The sequence below is a fragment of the Carcharodon carcharias genome, chromosome 5 (genome assembly GCF_017639515.1).
Source record: "Carcharodon carcharias isolate sCarCar2 chromosome 5, sCarCar2.pri, whole genome shotgun sequence".
Taxonomy (NCBI): domain Eukaryota; kingdom Metazoa; phylum Chordata; class Chondrichthyes; order Lamniformes; family Lamnidae; genus Carcharodon; species Carcharodon carcharias.
In genome coordinates this window covers 180730608-180746832 of record NC_054471.1, presented here as the reverse complement: position 1 = coordinate 180746832, position 16225 = coordinate 180730608, and the positions used below count along the sequence as shown (strand labels likewise).

Below are 16225 nucleotides of genomic sequence, written 5' to 3'. Positions count from 1 at the left end.
TTCATAGTTCGCCATTGTGAGATTTGAACTCTTGATACTCTTTTGAGTAAACCTGTTTCCATCTGTTTCAGATGAAGTTACATTGTTTCATAGTTTGCCATTGTGAGATTTGAACTCTTGATCATGGGGTTACAAACCCAGTACCATAACCACTTGGCTATTTAGGCCAAGCCCTCATCAGTAAAGTAATGGAAGGGGGTCATCAGTGGTGCTAACAAGCGGCACTTGCTTAGCAATAACCTGCTCCTGACTCAGCCACTCAGCTCCTGAGCTCATTACAGCCTTGGTTTAAACATGGACAAAAAGAGCTGAATTCCTGGGGTGGGGTGAGAGTGACTGCCCTTGACATCAAGGCAGCATTTAACCGAGTGTAGCATCAAGGAGCCCAAGCAAAACTGGAGTCAATGGGAATTAGGGGGAAAACTCTCTACTGGCTGGAGTCATACCTAGCACAAAGGAATTTTACTGTGGTTGTTGGAGGTCAGTCATCTCAGCTCCAGGATATCACTGCAGGAGCTCCTCATGTTAGTTGTCCTTGGCCCAACCATCTTCAGCTGCTTCATCAATGACCTTCCTTCCATTACAAAGTCAGAAGTGGGGATGTTCACTGTTGATTGCAAAATGTTCAGCACCATTCGCAACTCCTCAGGTACTGAAGCAGTCCATGTCCAGGACAAAGAGCCCTCTTGAATGGCATCACACCCACAAACATTCACTCCCTCCACCACCGATGCACAGTAGCAGCAATGTGTACCATTTACAGGATGCACTGTAGGGATTTGCCATGGCTCCTTCGACAGCACCTTCCAAGCCCATGACCCCTACTATCTAGAAAGACAAGGGCAGCAGATAGCTGGGAACACCACCAGCTGGAAGTTCCCCTCCAAGTTACTCACCATCCTGACTTGGAAATATATTGCCATTCGTTCACTGTCACTGGGTCAAAATCCTGGAACTCCCTCCCTAACAGCACTGTGGGTGTACTCACACCGCATAGACGGCAGCAATTCAAGAAGGCAGCTCACCACCACCTTCTCAAGGGCAACTAGGGACGGGCAATAAATGCTAGTCCAGCCAACGAAGCCCACATCCTGTGAATGAATTTTAAAAAGCTGCAACTATGATGTCATCTGCCCCAAAAATCATGGTTCTCACAAGGAAATTGGATAATTATCTGAAGAGATGGAACTTGCAGGGCTATGGGAAAAAGGCAGGAAAGAGGGACTAGCTGAGTAGCTCTTATAGAAAGCCGGCATAGATGGCCTCCTTTTCTGCTTGCATTTTGGGCACAGTCGAAGAAGTAGCTTGACTCTCCACTTGATCTGCTCACAGCACAGCGAAGTAAACCAAATGCAGGTGTCACATTACAGTATTGCACACTTAAGGAAGTCTATTTCATCACATTGTTGCATGCATTTTTGTCCAATGGTGACCAAACCCACTGCAACATTGCAAACATTGCACAGAAAACATACCAGTATGTAACATTTCACAACGCTTTGGCAATGATATGGCAGTGAGTTGAAAAGACAAATGAAAACACAGAATGCCAGGGGGAATCTATTCTTAGCAACCCCCTGCCCCTTGGCAGCACGTTCGTAAGTGCGGCATTTGTTTTCACATCCACACTAATACCACCTAGCTCTACTTCACCATTACCTTTCTTGACTTCTCCACTAAATTATCAAACCGCTTATCTGACATCTATTACTGGATGAGCAGAAATTTCTTCTTATTACATATTAAGACTGAAATCGTTGTCTTCAGTCCCCATTCCAAACTCCAGCCCCTAGCTGCCGCATCCATCCCTCTCCTTGGTAACTGATTAGTTCAGAAAGTACTGACATTGAGTGTATTCCCAAGGCGACTGCGGCCTGAGTCTTCAAGTCCAGATGTTGGAAAAATTGCAAGTTTTGGTGAAATAGCTCGCACCTCTGATCAATCATTTTTTAGATACAATGTAGTCATGTTCCTGATGCAATGTGATGAGAAATTAATGTTGTAAATTTCAACAAGAAGTAGTACGAAAGAAACAAAGACATTGATTTCAGCCAATTCAGACTAATGTCACCACGCATATTCATCCTAAATCTATGTCCACAGTTGGTCAATTTCATGTTGTTATAAAATCCCAGCCAATTGTAAAGCCTTAAATGCAATGTAATTTTACTTTTTTTAAATGATGTCAAAACAATGAGGAGGAGAGGAGAACATTTCTTACCATATAAATAATTTAAAATATATTCAACGCATTTTCTGTTATATTTAAGAAAATCAGCGAGTCCATAGTAATATTCATGTCTGGGAATCCATAGTGGCTGTTGTTGCTTCCCACCTTGCTCACAAGGGTAATACAAGCGTAAAAAACTTCCCTGTGGAAAAGAATACATATAGCATAAAAATAAGCTAGCTATGGAGTCTGAAAGTAAACTAAATACTTAAACATCAATTAAATATTTTCAGCAGCAGGTAAAAGGCATTTTAACAAGTATATTAATGCATAATGCAGCATCCAAACTGACTTTTATTTCAAGGAACAGTGGCTCCTTCTTTTCATTTCAAAGCATCTATGTGGTCTTAGTATGAATGGTCCACTACCTCTACCAAATTGACCCAGAGATCACTAATTCTATTTTCCTATTCCCCAGTGTGTCTATTCTCCATATAGTGCAGCCCTGAGCATTATTAGTCACCTAATGCTAGCCTTAATGTTAGGGAGGAGGTAGTTGTTTGGTGGGGGGGGGGTGGGGGGCAGGGGGAGCGGGGGCGTGCAGAGGCTGGTGGGAATCATGGGCCAAAATTAACCACTACACCCGAAATGGTTACACAGATAATATCACCATAGCTCGTTCCAAAGAATGACGTTAAAAAAGGAAGCAAGTTACGGGCTACCCTTTTCATCTTCTATTAAAGTATTTCCAGTTGGATTGCATTCCATAAATCTTGACTGATCATTTATCCGAGAACTCTATGACTTCAAAAGCAATAATTCAGAATATTTAGGCAAAGACAAAGAAGAATTTGGTGAGGCATGTGAAGGTGTTTCTGCGGGTATGGACTTAGTCATCAGTGATTTTAATACGCCAGGCCTCTTGAGCAACCGTAGGCCAAGCAGTAGTTTCTCTTTGACCCAGATTTTAGGATATAACTAACTGATCACTTAGTCTCCCCAAATGCAATACGTGATGTTGGACTGCACCATAAAGACTGGAAATTTCTTTGGCTTGATTCCTGCTTAGTGGGTTAGCAACTTCTGCTAGGATCACAGTAGAGCCATTAAAACTGGTTAGTGTGCCCTGGTCAAGAGAAGCAAAAGGAAAAGAAATGACAGCCAAAAGGTTCCCATCCATGATTGTGATTCAGTGACCCAATTGTCGATATTGGTTTCGGACACACTTGACTCAGCTGTGATGCCACCTACAGTTGGAATAGCCTGCCAACACTCACTGTTGAGGTCCACATGTGATAATGACAACTTTGGAGGGGCACTGGAGAGTGCAATGTGACCCAGACAATGCTTGCAAACAGTTGCAAATTATTACATTTTTGAACAATTCACCAACAGAAGGTAATCTTCACGAACTTTAGGAAAGTGTATACAAAGGCACCATATGAGAGACTGGGGGGAAAAATAAAAAATGAAAAGAACTGGAATAAAAATTAGCTGGAAGTGAGGAGAGAGTACAAGTTAAGGGCAGTTTTTCCAGAGTGGTTAGAAGTGGCTAGTGGTGTTTCAAGGGGCTCTGTTGGGATTTTGGGCTAATAAAATGTAAATTAAATATTATTACTAAGTGTGGTTAAAAAATTACAGCAATATTTATGCTCTGAAAAGTAACAGCCTTCAAATTTTGGAAGAGCAGTTGTCTTAAAATACAGATTCACATAACATTAAAGGCAGCACTTAGTTATATAAAAAAGCTGATGAAATTCTTTTACCACAAGAGGCCTGGAATATAAAAACTAGGAGGTAATGATGAGTTTCTATAAAATTATATTAGATTGTATATATGGATGAAGGAATATTGCAACAGCATAGGTAAATCTGATTAGAACTATTCTCTCACATTGAGGGTAAATAGTGGCACAGATTCATTGAGCCAAATGGCCTGTTTCTATGTGGAAATTACTATGTAAGTATTTCTAATGTTTCTTTCATTTTGCGTTCACAGCAAAAAAGTTTCCATAAACAGATTAAGACTCCCAAATCTATGCCATCACACATGCTGTACCTCAAACTGCGGGTGTAGGTTCAGATTATGTTTTTGCCACCACTCCCTTCAATAGATAGGAACTATTTGCTCCACCTCCTTTCCTAATACCTTTTCATTTCCATGACTACGCTCTTCCATAAAAACTGAGGCAAAGGGAAGAATCTGGTCCACTTTGTCCCTGTCGAAACGGCAGGGCCATTTTTGGTTTGGGAACTCAATTTCCTAGTAAGCATTTCCTAATGTTGCTCTTCCTCAGAGCAATGTCATTAACATCCCGCCTCTGGGCTCCCCAGCCAATCGGGAGGTGGGTAGATCGACGTGTTCATTCTATCGAAGGAAGGATTTCTAATTAAAGGGGACACTGCACTAGGATTTCTGAGGCTGCAGCAATCACAGAAATAGGGAGGTGGTCCGGGAAAGCTGCCCTCCCCCTGCCGCCGGGTCCTTCACTCTTACCTGGATGCCCTGCAACAGGATTTGGGGGGCTGCAGTGAGGTGAACAACACCACAGCCTCTGCAACCAAACAGATGAATGAAGATGACTGAGGAAGTCAGAAACAGATACGTGCAACCTCTTGTCTGGGGACAGCGCACCACAAGGGTACAGAACCTCAGGAGAGCATGACAGTGCACCATAAGAGTACAGAGCCTCAGGAGAGCTTGACAGGCAAGTAACATAACACTTTCAGGCACCAAGCCCTGCATTCTGATTTGCTCAGCATTCTCCTACATAAAATCCCTCAGGTCAACTCAGCTTGCCATTGCACTCATTCTTCTCCCTGCAGGCATCTCATAACCCTATCTGAACAGCCAACATTCACACTCACCTTCAGCATACTGCCCTTTTGCACTCATGCTTCCTCATGGTGCTGCATAAATGGTGTCTTCCCTCTTCTCCACACAAGCCATTATGATCACTCACGCCTCTCCTTGCAGAAGAGAGCACATAATTTGGTGAGAGGCAGAGGCCTGGGGCAGGGGTTGTAAGGGTGAGGGTATTCCTCCAATTACAGGCACCTTGATAGTCATTAACAATGTGAGGATGACACAAAGGGTCTACAGAGGGATATAGGCAGGTTAAGTGAGCGGGCAAAAACTTGGTAGATGGAGTATAATGTGGGAAAATGTGAGGTTGTGCATTTTGGCAGGAAAAATAAAGGAGCTGAATATTATTTACATGGGGAAAGACTTCAGAAAGCTACAGCACAGAGGGATTTGGGAATCCTTGTGCATGAAGCTAACACAAGTTCAGCAGGTAATAGGTAAGGCAAATGGAAAGTTGGCCTTTATTTCAAAGGGTGTGGAGTATAAAAATGAGGAAGTCTTGCTAAAACCATACAAGGCACTAGTTAGACCACACCTAGAATACTGTGAACAGTTTTGGTCCCGTTATCAAAAGGAAAGATATACTGGCATTTGACACAGTCCAGAGAAGGTTCACTAGGTTGATCCTGGATCTTCTTATGAGGAAAGGTTGAGTAGGTTGGGCCTGTATTCATTGGAGTTTAGAAGAATGAGAGGCGACCTTATTGAAACATAAGATTCTTAGAGGGCTTGACAGGGTAGATGCTGAGAGACTGTTTCCCCTTGGGGGAGAGTCTAGGACCGGGGGGCATAATCTCAGAGTAAGAGATAGCTCATTTAAGAGATGAGGCTGAATTTCTCCTCTCAGAGGGTAGTGAATTTATGGAATTCTTTACCCCAGAGCGCTGTAGAGGCTGGGTCATTAAGTATATTTAAGGATGGGATAGATTTTTAATCAGTGAGGGCTATGGGGAAAAGACAGGAAAGTGGGGTTGAGGATTATCAGATCAACCATGATCTCATTGAATGGCAGAGCAGACCCAATGGGCTGAATGGCCTACTTCTGCTCCTATGTCTTATGGAGCCCAATTGGCCCACTGGGAAGGAGGACTTGTTCCAAGAAGCTACAGCTGTCAGCAGTAACCTGCCCCGAGAGTCTTAGTCTCCTGAGGTACTGGTGCTCAGATGTGTCTAGAGAGCTGATCCTCTGCCTGTAGACCCTGAGTTGGGGTCACATCTCTTTCCAGGTGGATGTCAGCGTTCATCCTCCCTGTCGTGTTCAGAGGGATGCAGTTGAGGAGGTTATTGACTGTTGTGGTTTCTGCTCTTGACTCTCAGCAGAGGTGGAAGGTGCACTGTCTAAGCTACTCCCATGCCGTGCTGAAGGCTTGCAGCAGGGAAGTGAAGTGTTACACAGGCAAGGTGCCTTCCAAGAAGTTGGCAACCATATGTCAAGCAGTGACAGCACTCTCTGAGCGAAAAGTGTTAATGGTCATGGCTGTGGCTTAAACCAGCTTGTTAGTTTCACTGAAGAAGCACTTTCTGCTGTGTACTCACCTCAGTCACCTGGCAAAATGCAGATACAATGCAGAGCTCGTGGGCTGTTGGGAAAGAAGGGAAAAAAGGCTCTTCACTGCCTTTTTAAATCACCTCAATTGCTTGCCTGCAAGAGCCTTGGAGTTCCCTGCAGGACTTAGAGCCTACCTGTTGAAAGCTTACTGAGGAAAAATTGGCCCGACTGTGCCTGTATTCTTGGGAGTTTAGAAGAATGAGATGGGATCTCATTGAAACATATAAAATTCTGTCATGGATGGACAGACTGGATGCAGGGATGATGTTTCCTCTGGCTGGGGGGTCTAAAACAAGGAGTCACAGTCTGTGGATACAGGGTAGGCCGTTTAGGATTGAGATGAGGAGAAGCTTCTTCACTCAGAGGGTAATGAACTTGTGGAATTCTCTACCACATAAAGCTGTGGAGGCCAGGTCACTGGATATACTTAAGAAGGAAATAGATAGATGTCTGGAATCTAGATGCGTAAAGGGATATGGGGAGAGAGTGGGAGTACGGCATTGAGATGGAGAATCAGCCATGATCATTTTGATTGGCAGAGCAGGCTTGAAGGGCCGAATGACGTACTCTTGCCCCTATTTTCTACGTTCCTATATATTAGAGGCAGGATTACTTTGGGATCCTGACCCAATGTCACTTTCTGTGATTTTCCCTCATTTCAAACATCAGACCTGCCTCTTCCTGGCTGGGAAAATTCAGCTGAAATAATTTATTTAGTATCTCCAGTGTTTTTTCATCCTATGACCTTTTTTTTCCCATTTTTAATTGCCCCTAATCTTTTGTTAACTATTTATTTACTTTTTGTATTTTTCAAATGCTTTACTATTTTACAATGTTATCTGGCAGTTTTTCTTCATCCCCATATAAAATCTTCTTTGTCTCCCTTTCAGAATTCCCATATTCAACTTGGTTTTCTTCTGCTTGATTAGACTGATCACGTGCCTCGGAACCTTATTTTAATTTCTCCACTCATCTGCAGAACACAATATTTTCTGGTACCCATTTCTTGTGGGAATATGTCTGGTCTGTATCCTAACCAGCTCCTGTTGGAATGCTTGTGCACTGTTTTATCTGCCAACTTTGGTTTTCAATGTTTTAAAAATAGATATTCGTTCTCGGGGTGCAGGCAGCATTGTCGAAGCTAGCATTTATCACCCATCCTAATCGTCCCTGAGATGGGAGTGGTGAGCTTCCTTGAGCCTCTGCAATTTGTGTGTGGTAAAGTTACTCCCAAAATCCTGTTAGGTAAGGAGTTCCAGGGCTTTGACCCAGCAACAATGAAGGCGTGAAAACATATTTACAAAGCAGGATGGTGTGTGAGTCTGGCTTGTTTCCTTTTTACCGGACTGAAGCCTCTATCTTAGATTGTCTCTTCTCATTTGCAACTTTTATATCAACCTCAAGTGAAGCAGCATTTCATTTGCACTTCCCTCAATTTAGTCTACTGCATTCGCTGCTCCCAATGCGGTTTCCTCTACATTGGAGAGACCAAACGCAGACTGGGTGACCGCTTTGCGGAACACCTTCGGTCTGTCCGCAAGCATGACCCAGACCTCCCTGTCGCTTGCCATTTCAATACACCACCCTGCTCTCATGCTCACATGTCCGTCCTTGGCCTGCTGCAATGGTCCAGTGAAGCACAACGCAAACTGGAGGAATAGCACCTTATCTTCCAACTAGGCACTTTGCAGCCTTCCGGACTTAACATTGAGTTTAACAACTTCAGATCATGAACTCTCTCCTCCTTCCCCACCCCCTTTCTGATCCCCCTTTTTCCAATAATTTATATTTTTTAAATATATTTTTCTTTTGCCACCTATTTCCATTATTTTAAATGTATTTCCATCCATTGTTTCATCTCCACCTTTTAACCTATTTTGATCCCTTCCCCTGCCCCACTCCCACTAGGGCTATCTGTTACTTGCTCATCCAGCTTTCTACCCTTAATGTCACCTATGAGCACATTTCTTAGCTAATATCACCACTGTTGACACCCCTTTGTCCTTTTGTCTATGACAATCTCTCCTTTGCCTCCACCTATCACTGGCCCTCTACCCAGCTCTACCTGTCCCACTCCCCTCAACCAGCTTCTATTTCACCTCATTTCTTATTCCCTCAGTTCTGATGAAGAGTCATACAGACTTGAAACATTAACTGTATTCCTCTCCGCAGATGCTGTCAGGCCTGCTGAGTTTTTCCAGGTATTTTTGTTTCTAATTATCTATGTGCTGCTCTTTCCTAGATAGTCAGCTGGTCTCTTATTCATATACATGCTTCTCTTTATTTCCTTGAACAAGATCTAGCATTGATCCAGAAAGTACTTCTGAATATATTGTAGAAACTTTTCCCCTTCTCGGCATTTAAATTACTTTTCACTATAGCATGACTTGATAATTAAAATCATGCACTATTGCCAACCATGTATTTTTCTCCCATTCATCTACATATCTCTTCCCATCTTTTATTATTCAATGGTTTAATACTAACCAAATAAATTCAGCTCCCCCACCATGCCTTTCTAATCCATATTTTCTGGTGCTGTAATGGCATCTTTGATTAATATTTTCAGTCCTCTTGTTTGCCTATTCGATCCATCTTGAAAACTCTCTAACCAGGGATAGGCAGCTTCCAAGTCGGCCCTAACCTAAGCCACATTCCTATTAATTGTATAACCTCATAGTCCACAAAGTAATTTGTGTCCCTTACTAATTTTATTCCATTTTTTGTATTTAAATATATAACAAACTGCCTCTATTTGGAAGTCTTAATCCATCTTCCTTCTGACCTGTTCTTTATAATTTTCATGCTTCTTTTCTTTTATCTTTTCAATGTTCCTTGACCTTATTAGTTTGTTTACTGACTACTCATTTTTTTTTACTCTTCCATATTAATTTGAACCCTCGCCACATAAATTGTTATCCAAATAGTCACTTGATAGTAAAGAACTTGAGCATTGCTGAAAAAAAGAGACATGCCAAAGCTTTTCATCTTGCACTCATCAGGACAGAATTGCAAGAATATCAAATTTCAAATGGAACAACACTGCACGAGAAAAGGGCGCTGACTGGTTGACAAGTGGACTCTGATTGGGAGAGGCATTGCTATGGAGAATGCACCAGGGAACAGTTACCCCCCCACATGCCCCCCACAATGGCTCATGACTCTGGGGTACCGTAAGCCACTTGTGCTAACAGAACAGGCCTGACTTCATCAAAATTGCGGGGGGGTTTGAAATGCCCCCGCCCCCCCAAATGGAGCCAGCAAGGGCGGCAGTCTTGTGTATGGGCTCTATTCATGCACCCTTATCTGACACCGGCAAAAATAGGAATGGGGCAAGAATCCCGGAATAGGGTCCAGCCTCCATGTTTAGAAGCCTCCCAACTTGGCCAGACTCCATGAAAATCTGGGCCTTAGTCTCTAGGGGTCCCTGACTCCATCTCCATTTCCTAACTTAAAGATGACCACATAAATCCATTACTCAAGATGTTACCTCAATATTTGAAACCTTCAGCAGTTTCCACAACATGCAGGTAGTGCACACCACTGCATTTAGCTATTCTCCCAATACTAAAGTATTTTCAACTTGGGGCTTTAATCCTTTAAGTATAATTTCAGGCTAACTGTTCCAAAAACCTCAACTCCATGTTTTCTTCGTCTCTCATTGCTCAAGATTAATGTCTCACTAGTGAACTCAAATTTATACATCTTAACAGACACAATAATCGCACTGCCATTAGAAAACGATGCAACATTCAACACCATTCGTGAGTCCTCAGATACTGAAGCAGTCTGTTCCATATGCAGCAAGACTTGGAAAACATTCAGGTTTGGGCCGATGAGTGGCAAGTAACAAGTGTCAGGCAATGACCATCTCCAATAAGAAAGAATCTAATCATCGCCTTTTGACATTCAATGGCATTACCAGTGCTGAATCCCCCAATATCAACACCATGGAGGTTACCATTGACCAGAAACTGAACAGGACCAACCATATAAATACTGTGGCTACAAGAGCAGGTCAGAGGCTGGGAATTCTGAGGCAAGTAACTCACCTCCTTACTCCCCAAAGCCTGTCCACCATCTACAAAGCACAAGTCAGGAGTTTGATGGAATACTTTCCAGTTATTTAGATGCAAGCAATTCCAACAACGCTCAAGCGCAACAAAATCCAGGACAAAAGCAGCCCGCTTGATCAACACGCCATCCACCAACCTAAACATTCACTTCCTTCACTACCAACAAACAGTGGCAGCAGGGTGAAATAAATACAAGGTGCACTGCAGCAACTCACCAAGGCTCCTTTGACAGCATCGCCCAAACCCATAACCTCTTCCATCTTGAACGACAAGGGCAGCAGACACATGGGAACACCACCACCTGCAAGTTCCTCTCCAAGCCACACTGACTTGGAACTATATCGCCATTCCTTCACTGTTGCTGGATCAAAATCCTGGAACTCCCTTCCTAACAGCATATTAGGTGTAACTGCATTGGATGGACTGCAGCGATTCAAGATGGTGGCTCATCACTATTTTCTTAAGGGCAATTAAGGTTGGGCAACAAATGCTGGCCTTGCCAGAAATGTCCATTAAAAAAAACAGGCAATCAGTCTAGTTATGTAAGCAATCTATCATGAGTTCAAACAAGGCCACAAGTAAGGCACCAACTAAACAAGTTAGCCCCAATTTTAATCTAACCTGCCTGTCAATGGTAGGGTGGGTTCAGGTTGGACAATCGAGTTACACCTCACCTAACTCTATGCTCCATTGATATCTGATCAGAAACTGCCTCCTTGTCAGATGTATTTGAACTGCCTAAACAATTTCAAGTACTGAAATTTCATTTCAAAATTAATTAAACTATATTAAAGACAGAATAAATAAACAAGGAAAATAAAAGATGTTTAATACTTCTTTTTCTAAACATGTTCATATTTATTTTATTCATTTTCTACATTTTTCAGAGATCCTTTTCAACAAAGGACAAAGCTTGTACACTCCTGGCTGCTGTTAATCATAATTCTCACAACTGTTACCAGGTTATTTATATTTTGCATGATGCTATACACATCTTACAGCACCCTACCTGAATTGTGAGATCGTCCATCAAATCAACACATCCAACAAGATTTGGTCCTTTCCCACTAGGAATCCCAGGATAATGACTGCCACTGTTCCCCATATTCCACTTGACTATATATCTGTAAAAAAGAAAAGTTGTTTTATAAATTGAATCTACTGGTTTTACTAATGCCAACAACATGAAGCAATACTTATTCTGACCAATCACTTCTGCACAAATGTACGTTGGAATTAGTTTGCTGACATTCAGTTTTATCATTACTGAGCATAATCATTAAAGGGAAATTCTCCCCACAGAGTTTCTTATCTGCCACTTAGAAGGCCAATTCACTAATCAAGGATGAAATTGCTAAAATTTAACTTTCCTACACAGGATCTAAAAAGTTTAAAACATTTGATTTTGACCTGAAAAGCTAATATTTAAAAAAAAAACAACAGACGCCAGAAATCAAACACAAGTGCAAAATACTTGAAACACTTAACATAGAATAACAATCACAATCTCAGGACGTGAACGGCCAACAAAAATAGCATTGTTGGCAAGGACCCAACTATCACAGGAATGTTTGATAAAAAAAGAACAAAGGTCCACGTAGTTCTCCTAGCATGCAGGCCACAGTTTCTTGATTCAATGGCAATGGAGTCGTTGACCAGTCGTAACAATCGATCTCTATCAATTAGTCCTCAGCAGATCCAAATATGGCAGAAAAATAAACAGTAATAGGGAGCTTTGGGAACCATATCCCAGAAATTCAGGTGCACTCATTTCATGCATCCAACAGGTGAGGCTTGAGACCTCTTCGATATCGAGCCATTGACCTAATTTCAGCTGATGAGGTGATGAAAACCCACTGACGAACAGGAGTGAAAGAAAGGACCACTACTAGCATCAGAGCCCTTGGGTCAGCTTCAGGAACAGAAACAAGTATGAGGTGCTCTTTGTCACCAACATAAGACCATCCATTCAGTTGCATCCCTCCATTCCCTCAGCCCACCAATTAAAACTTACAAGTTTGCTCCCTCCCCCTCCAAACCCTAGCACTGAACCTGTTTCATACTCCCCTCATGACCCCTCCAAGATCATGTTGTCAAAGAGACCACCTCTTGCAATCTGTATTCCCACTAAATTGCTGATCCCCCTTCCTGGCTCCCATGACACCCACTATTGTGAATGGTTTCCATTCCTCAGGTACTGTCCTTTGTTATGACACAGCAGTTTGTAAAGGCTGAGTTGTTTAAATCCCAGAGGGAAACTTGAACAACTGCCACAGACTATTTTTTTCAATTGGTATGTTTGAGATGCAGCTCTGAATTCAGAAATGAAACCACCAAGCCTCGAGGCTTTTTAATATAAATTAAACTAAACATTTACTAATTTAACAAGAAATTAAGCACATACACATGTCTACAAATTACTGCCATTATAACTTTTAAACAAATCCCCAAATTAATCACTCGCAGGTAAATCTTCACCAAGGCAACAATAATCCATAGTCGTTAAACAGACACCAGGCAAAGCAAATTTGATCTTACAAATTCAAAATGAGGTCCCCTGCAATTTCTCCTTTGCAGACACTGTTGTTGGGCTTACAGGCTGCTTAGATCTTACATTCCTCTGACCTGCACATACAAAACTAATTTCTGTTTATACCTAGCCTACCCTTTGAATGTAAGTTCTCATTGTATCACTAGGTCTTTGAATTCCACCTCTTCCAACAATAAAACCCCTTTCATAGCACCAATTTTATTAGTAATATAAACACATTGCTTGGTCTCCTAGCCAGGTGTAATGTTTTACATACCTCTTTTGAATGGTTTATTCAACAAATGCAAATGTATTCCTTGCCTTTTAACTTACGTTTATCTCAAAATACAAAGCACCCAGACTAACTGGCTTTAATCGAATTAAGCCACACAAGTGTACACACCAATAGACACAGACCTTACTACAAGTCTAATTTAAAAATAATTTCCAATATTATTTAGATTAATATCTTCATGACATCCTTCAACCTCTCAAATCAGTAGTCATCCTCCAAAATCAAACATCCTGAATTCTATGCCCTTGCAAACTATCACCAACTCCCCTTTCCTCTTTAAAGTCCTAGAATGTGTTGTCACCTCACAAATCCATCCCACCTTTCCCAGAACCTCATATGTGAACATCTCCAATCAGGTTCCTCACCCCCAGCCTCGCAGCACCCCAGAATAAAACACTTAACACAAATGACATACAATGCCCTTTCTTTACATCCCCTATTTTAAACACTCCAGCATTGGCAGCTATGCTTTCAGCTGCCTAGGCCTTAAAGATCCGGAATTGCCTCCTCTTACCTAGTCACCTCTCTACCCCTTTCCCTTTTAAGATGCTCCTTAAAATCTCTCTTTTTGACCAAGCTTTTGGTCATCTGTCCTACTATCTCTCTGGTGTGGACTCAGTGTCCTATCTTGCCTGATTATACTATGCGTGTACCTATAATACACAGGCTGCAGCATAAAAGAAGATAGTTCACCATCACCTTCTCAAGAACATTTTGGGATGGACAATAAATGCTGGCCTTGCCAGCAATGCCAACATCCCATGAATGAATTACAAAAGCTGCTGTGAAGCGCCTTGGGATGTTTCAATAGGTTAAAGGTACGATAATCGGGCAAGTGCTTGTTGAATTATTGAGTTTTGGTTCTCTCCACTTTACATCTGGAATTATTTTAGTTTTGCAATATCAAGATGCCCAATTCTATTTATATTATGAAGTAAATGGAAGGAAACATTAAAATAAACCCTTTATTTCTCTTTTGTTTCTTTCTTGTTCTATTATCTTGCCTAGTTTAGTATTCATTCACTTTCTTTTCAGTACTGTAACATGGAGGTTTCAGTTTTCTGGAAGACAGTGTGCACCATAAGGAATTTCAAAGAGCTAGGGATGGGAGCGGGGATGTGATAATGATACAATTGCTCCTGAATATATAGACCTGGAATTTCCTGGAATATTTCCTATTTAAATATGGCATAAAAGTGGTACTGGGTCAATTTGCACGTCACTTAATCTTTGCTACGTCCTAAATTTCCTCAATCATATATCCAAGTTTAGGATAACACTAAGTTAGAAGCCACAGTAATTTATGTAGATGGTGTTAATTGTGCATTCATTGTTTTAATTGTATGCAGGTGGAAGGCATTAACTGGATATTCACTTCAGCTCCTGATAAAGACTAAAGCTGTGACTGTTGGTTAGGAGGCGTATGCTTGTAAGGTGTAATTGTGTAAATAAATATAAAACCAATGGCTCAAGTTCTATCCTTCACCAACTTGCTTTTGGGAATAGAACAGATGGGAGCAGGAAGTTATACAAAGGAACTTAGGCAGACTAAGCGAATGGGTAGAACTATGGCAGATGGAGAAATGTAAGGTCTACAATTTAGAGCCAAGAGTGATAAAGTAGAATAGTTTGTTTTTGATATGAGTCTAGGAGCTGTGAAAGAGCAAATGGATTCAGGTGCCCAGGTAGACAAGTCACTAAAAATTAGTATAGAGGTACAAAAATCAACCCAAAAGCTAATGTAATGTTTTTTTCCAAGAGTGGATTAGAAAATAAAATTGAGGAAATAATGCTTCAGTTGTACAGATTATATCTGGTGCACTGTGTAGTTTTGGTCACCAAACCTCAGGAAAGGTACACTGACCTCAGGCAGGTTACAGTGTGGATTCACTAGACAAGGTTCAATGGGTTAAACTTTAAAAGGACAGGTTGCATTAACTTGACATGCTTTCCGTGAGTTCAGACATTTGACAGATGGTCAAATAAGATGTTTAAAATTCTAAAGAGGTTTGATAAAGTACATACAAAGAAACTATTTTCCACGGTGGTGAAATTCCAAACAAGGGGGCACAATCTCAAAATTAGAGTTAGGCCAAATAGGATTGAAATCAGGATCCGCATTTCAAAGTCCCTTTTCATCCAAAAGGAATGGAAATTTGGAACTCTCTCCCCCAAAAGTTTGTGGTGTACTGGGTCAATTGAATTGTTCAAGACTGAGATCGATGGAATTTTGTTAGGCAATGGTAATAGCAAAGACAAGTGAATGGGATTCAGATATAGGTTCAACATGATTTAATTCAATGTCAGAAGAGTCTTGAGTAGCTCAATGGCTAACTACTGTGCCTACCATCCTTTGCCTTCATACTTCCAGGATACATATGCCAAAACCCGCTGATGCCTATTTACATAGCTGGACCCTCCAAGTGCAAAGGGTAAGCTCACACGAGTTTCCTAGAATTACTGGAACAGTTGAACAGACATAGGCCGAAGCCCAAAATATTAGGTGCAGCTGATAACTGCAGAACTGAGATTTGAGCTCAATAGCAAATTTTCTTTCAAATTCATACCAAGACCTGCACTAATCTTAAGCAAATTGCTTTCAATCTCAATGCACCTGAAGTTTTTTGAACTGACAACACCCTCCCTTCACAGACACACATCCAGATTAAGCATGCTGAAATGGCCTTCGCAATGGCCATACCCCCACCCCATTCTGAATTATAATTAACAAGGATGAAA

General features: G+C 41.5%; 1 protein-coding gene across 7 annotated transcripts in view; it reads right to left on the bottom strand.

Moving 5' to 3' along the window:
• Positions 1-16225, bottom strand: part of pla2g7 (phospholipase A2, group VII (platelet-activating factor acetylhydrolase, plasma)) — a 129208-nt gene that overhangs the window by 78038 nt on the left and 34945 nt on the right. For all 7 annotated transcript variants that reach the window (XM_041187288.1, XM_041187291.1, XM_041187290.1 and 4 more), the window contains exons 2-3: positions 11671-11785; positions 2222-2372 (exon numbers count right to left, since the gene is read on the bottom strand). In XM_041187288.1, coding sequence (XP_041043222.1) covers positions 2222-2372; positions 11671-11766 — 247 coding nt within the window. In that variant the 5' untranslated portion in view covers positions 11767-11785. The remainder of the gene's footprint in view (positions 1-2221; positions 2373-11670; positions 11786-16225) is intronic.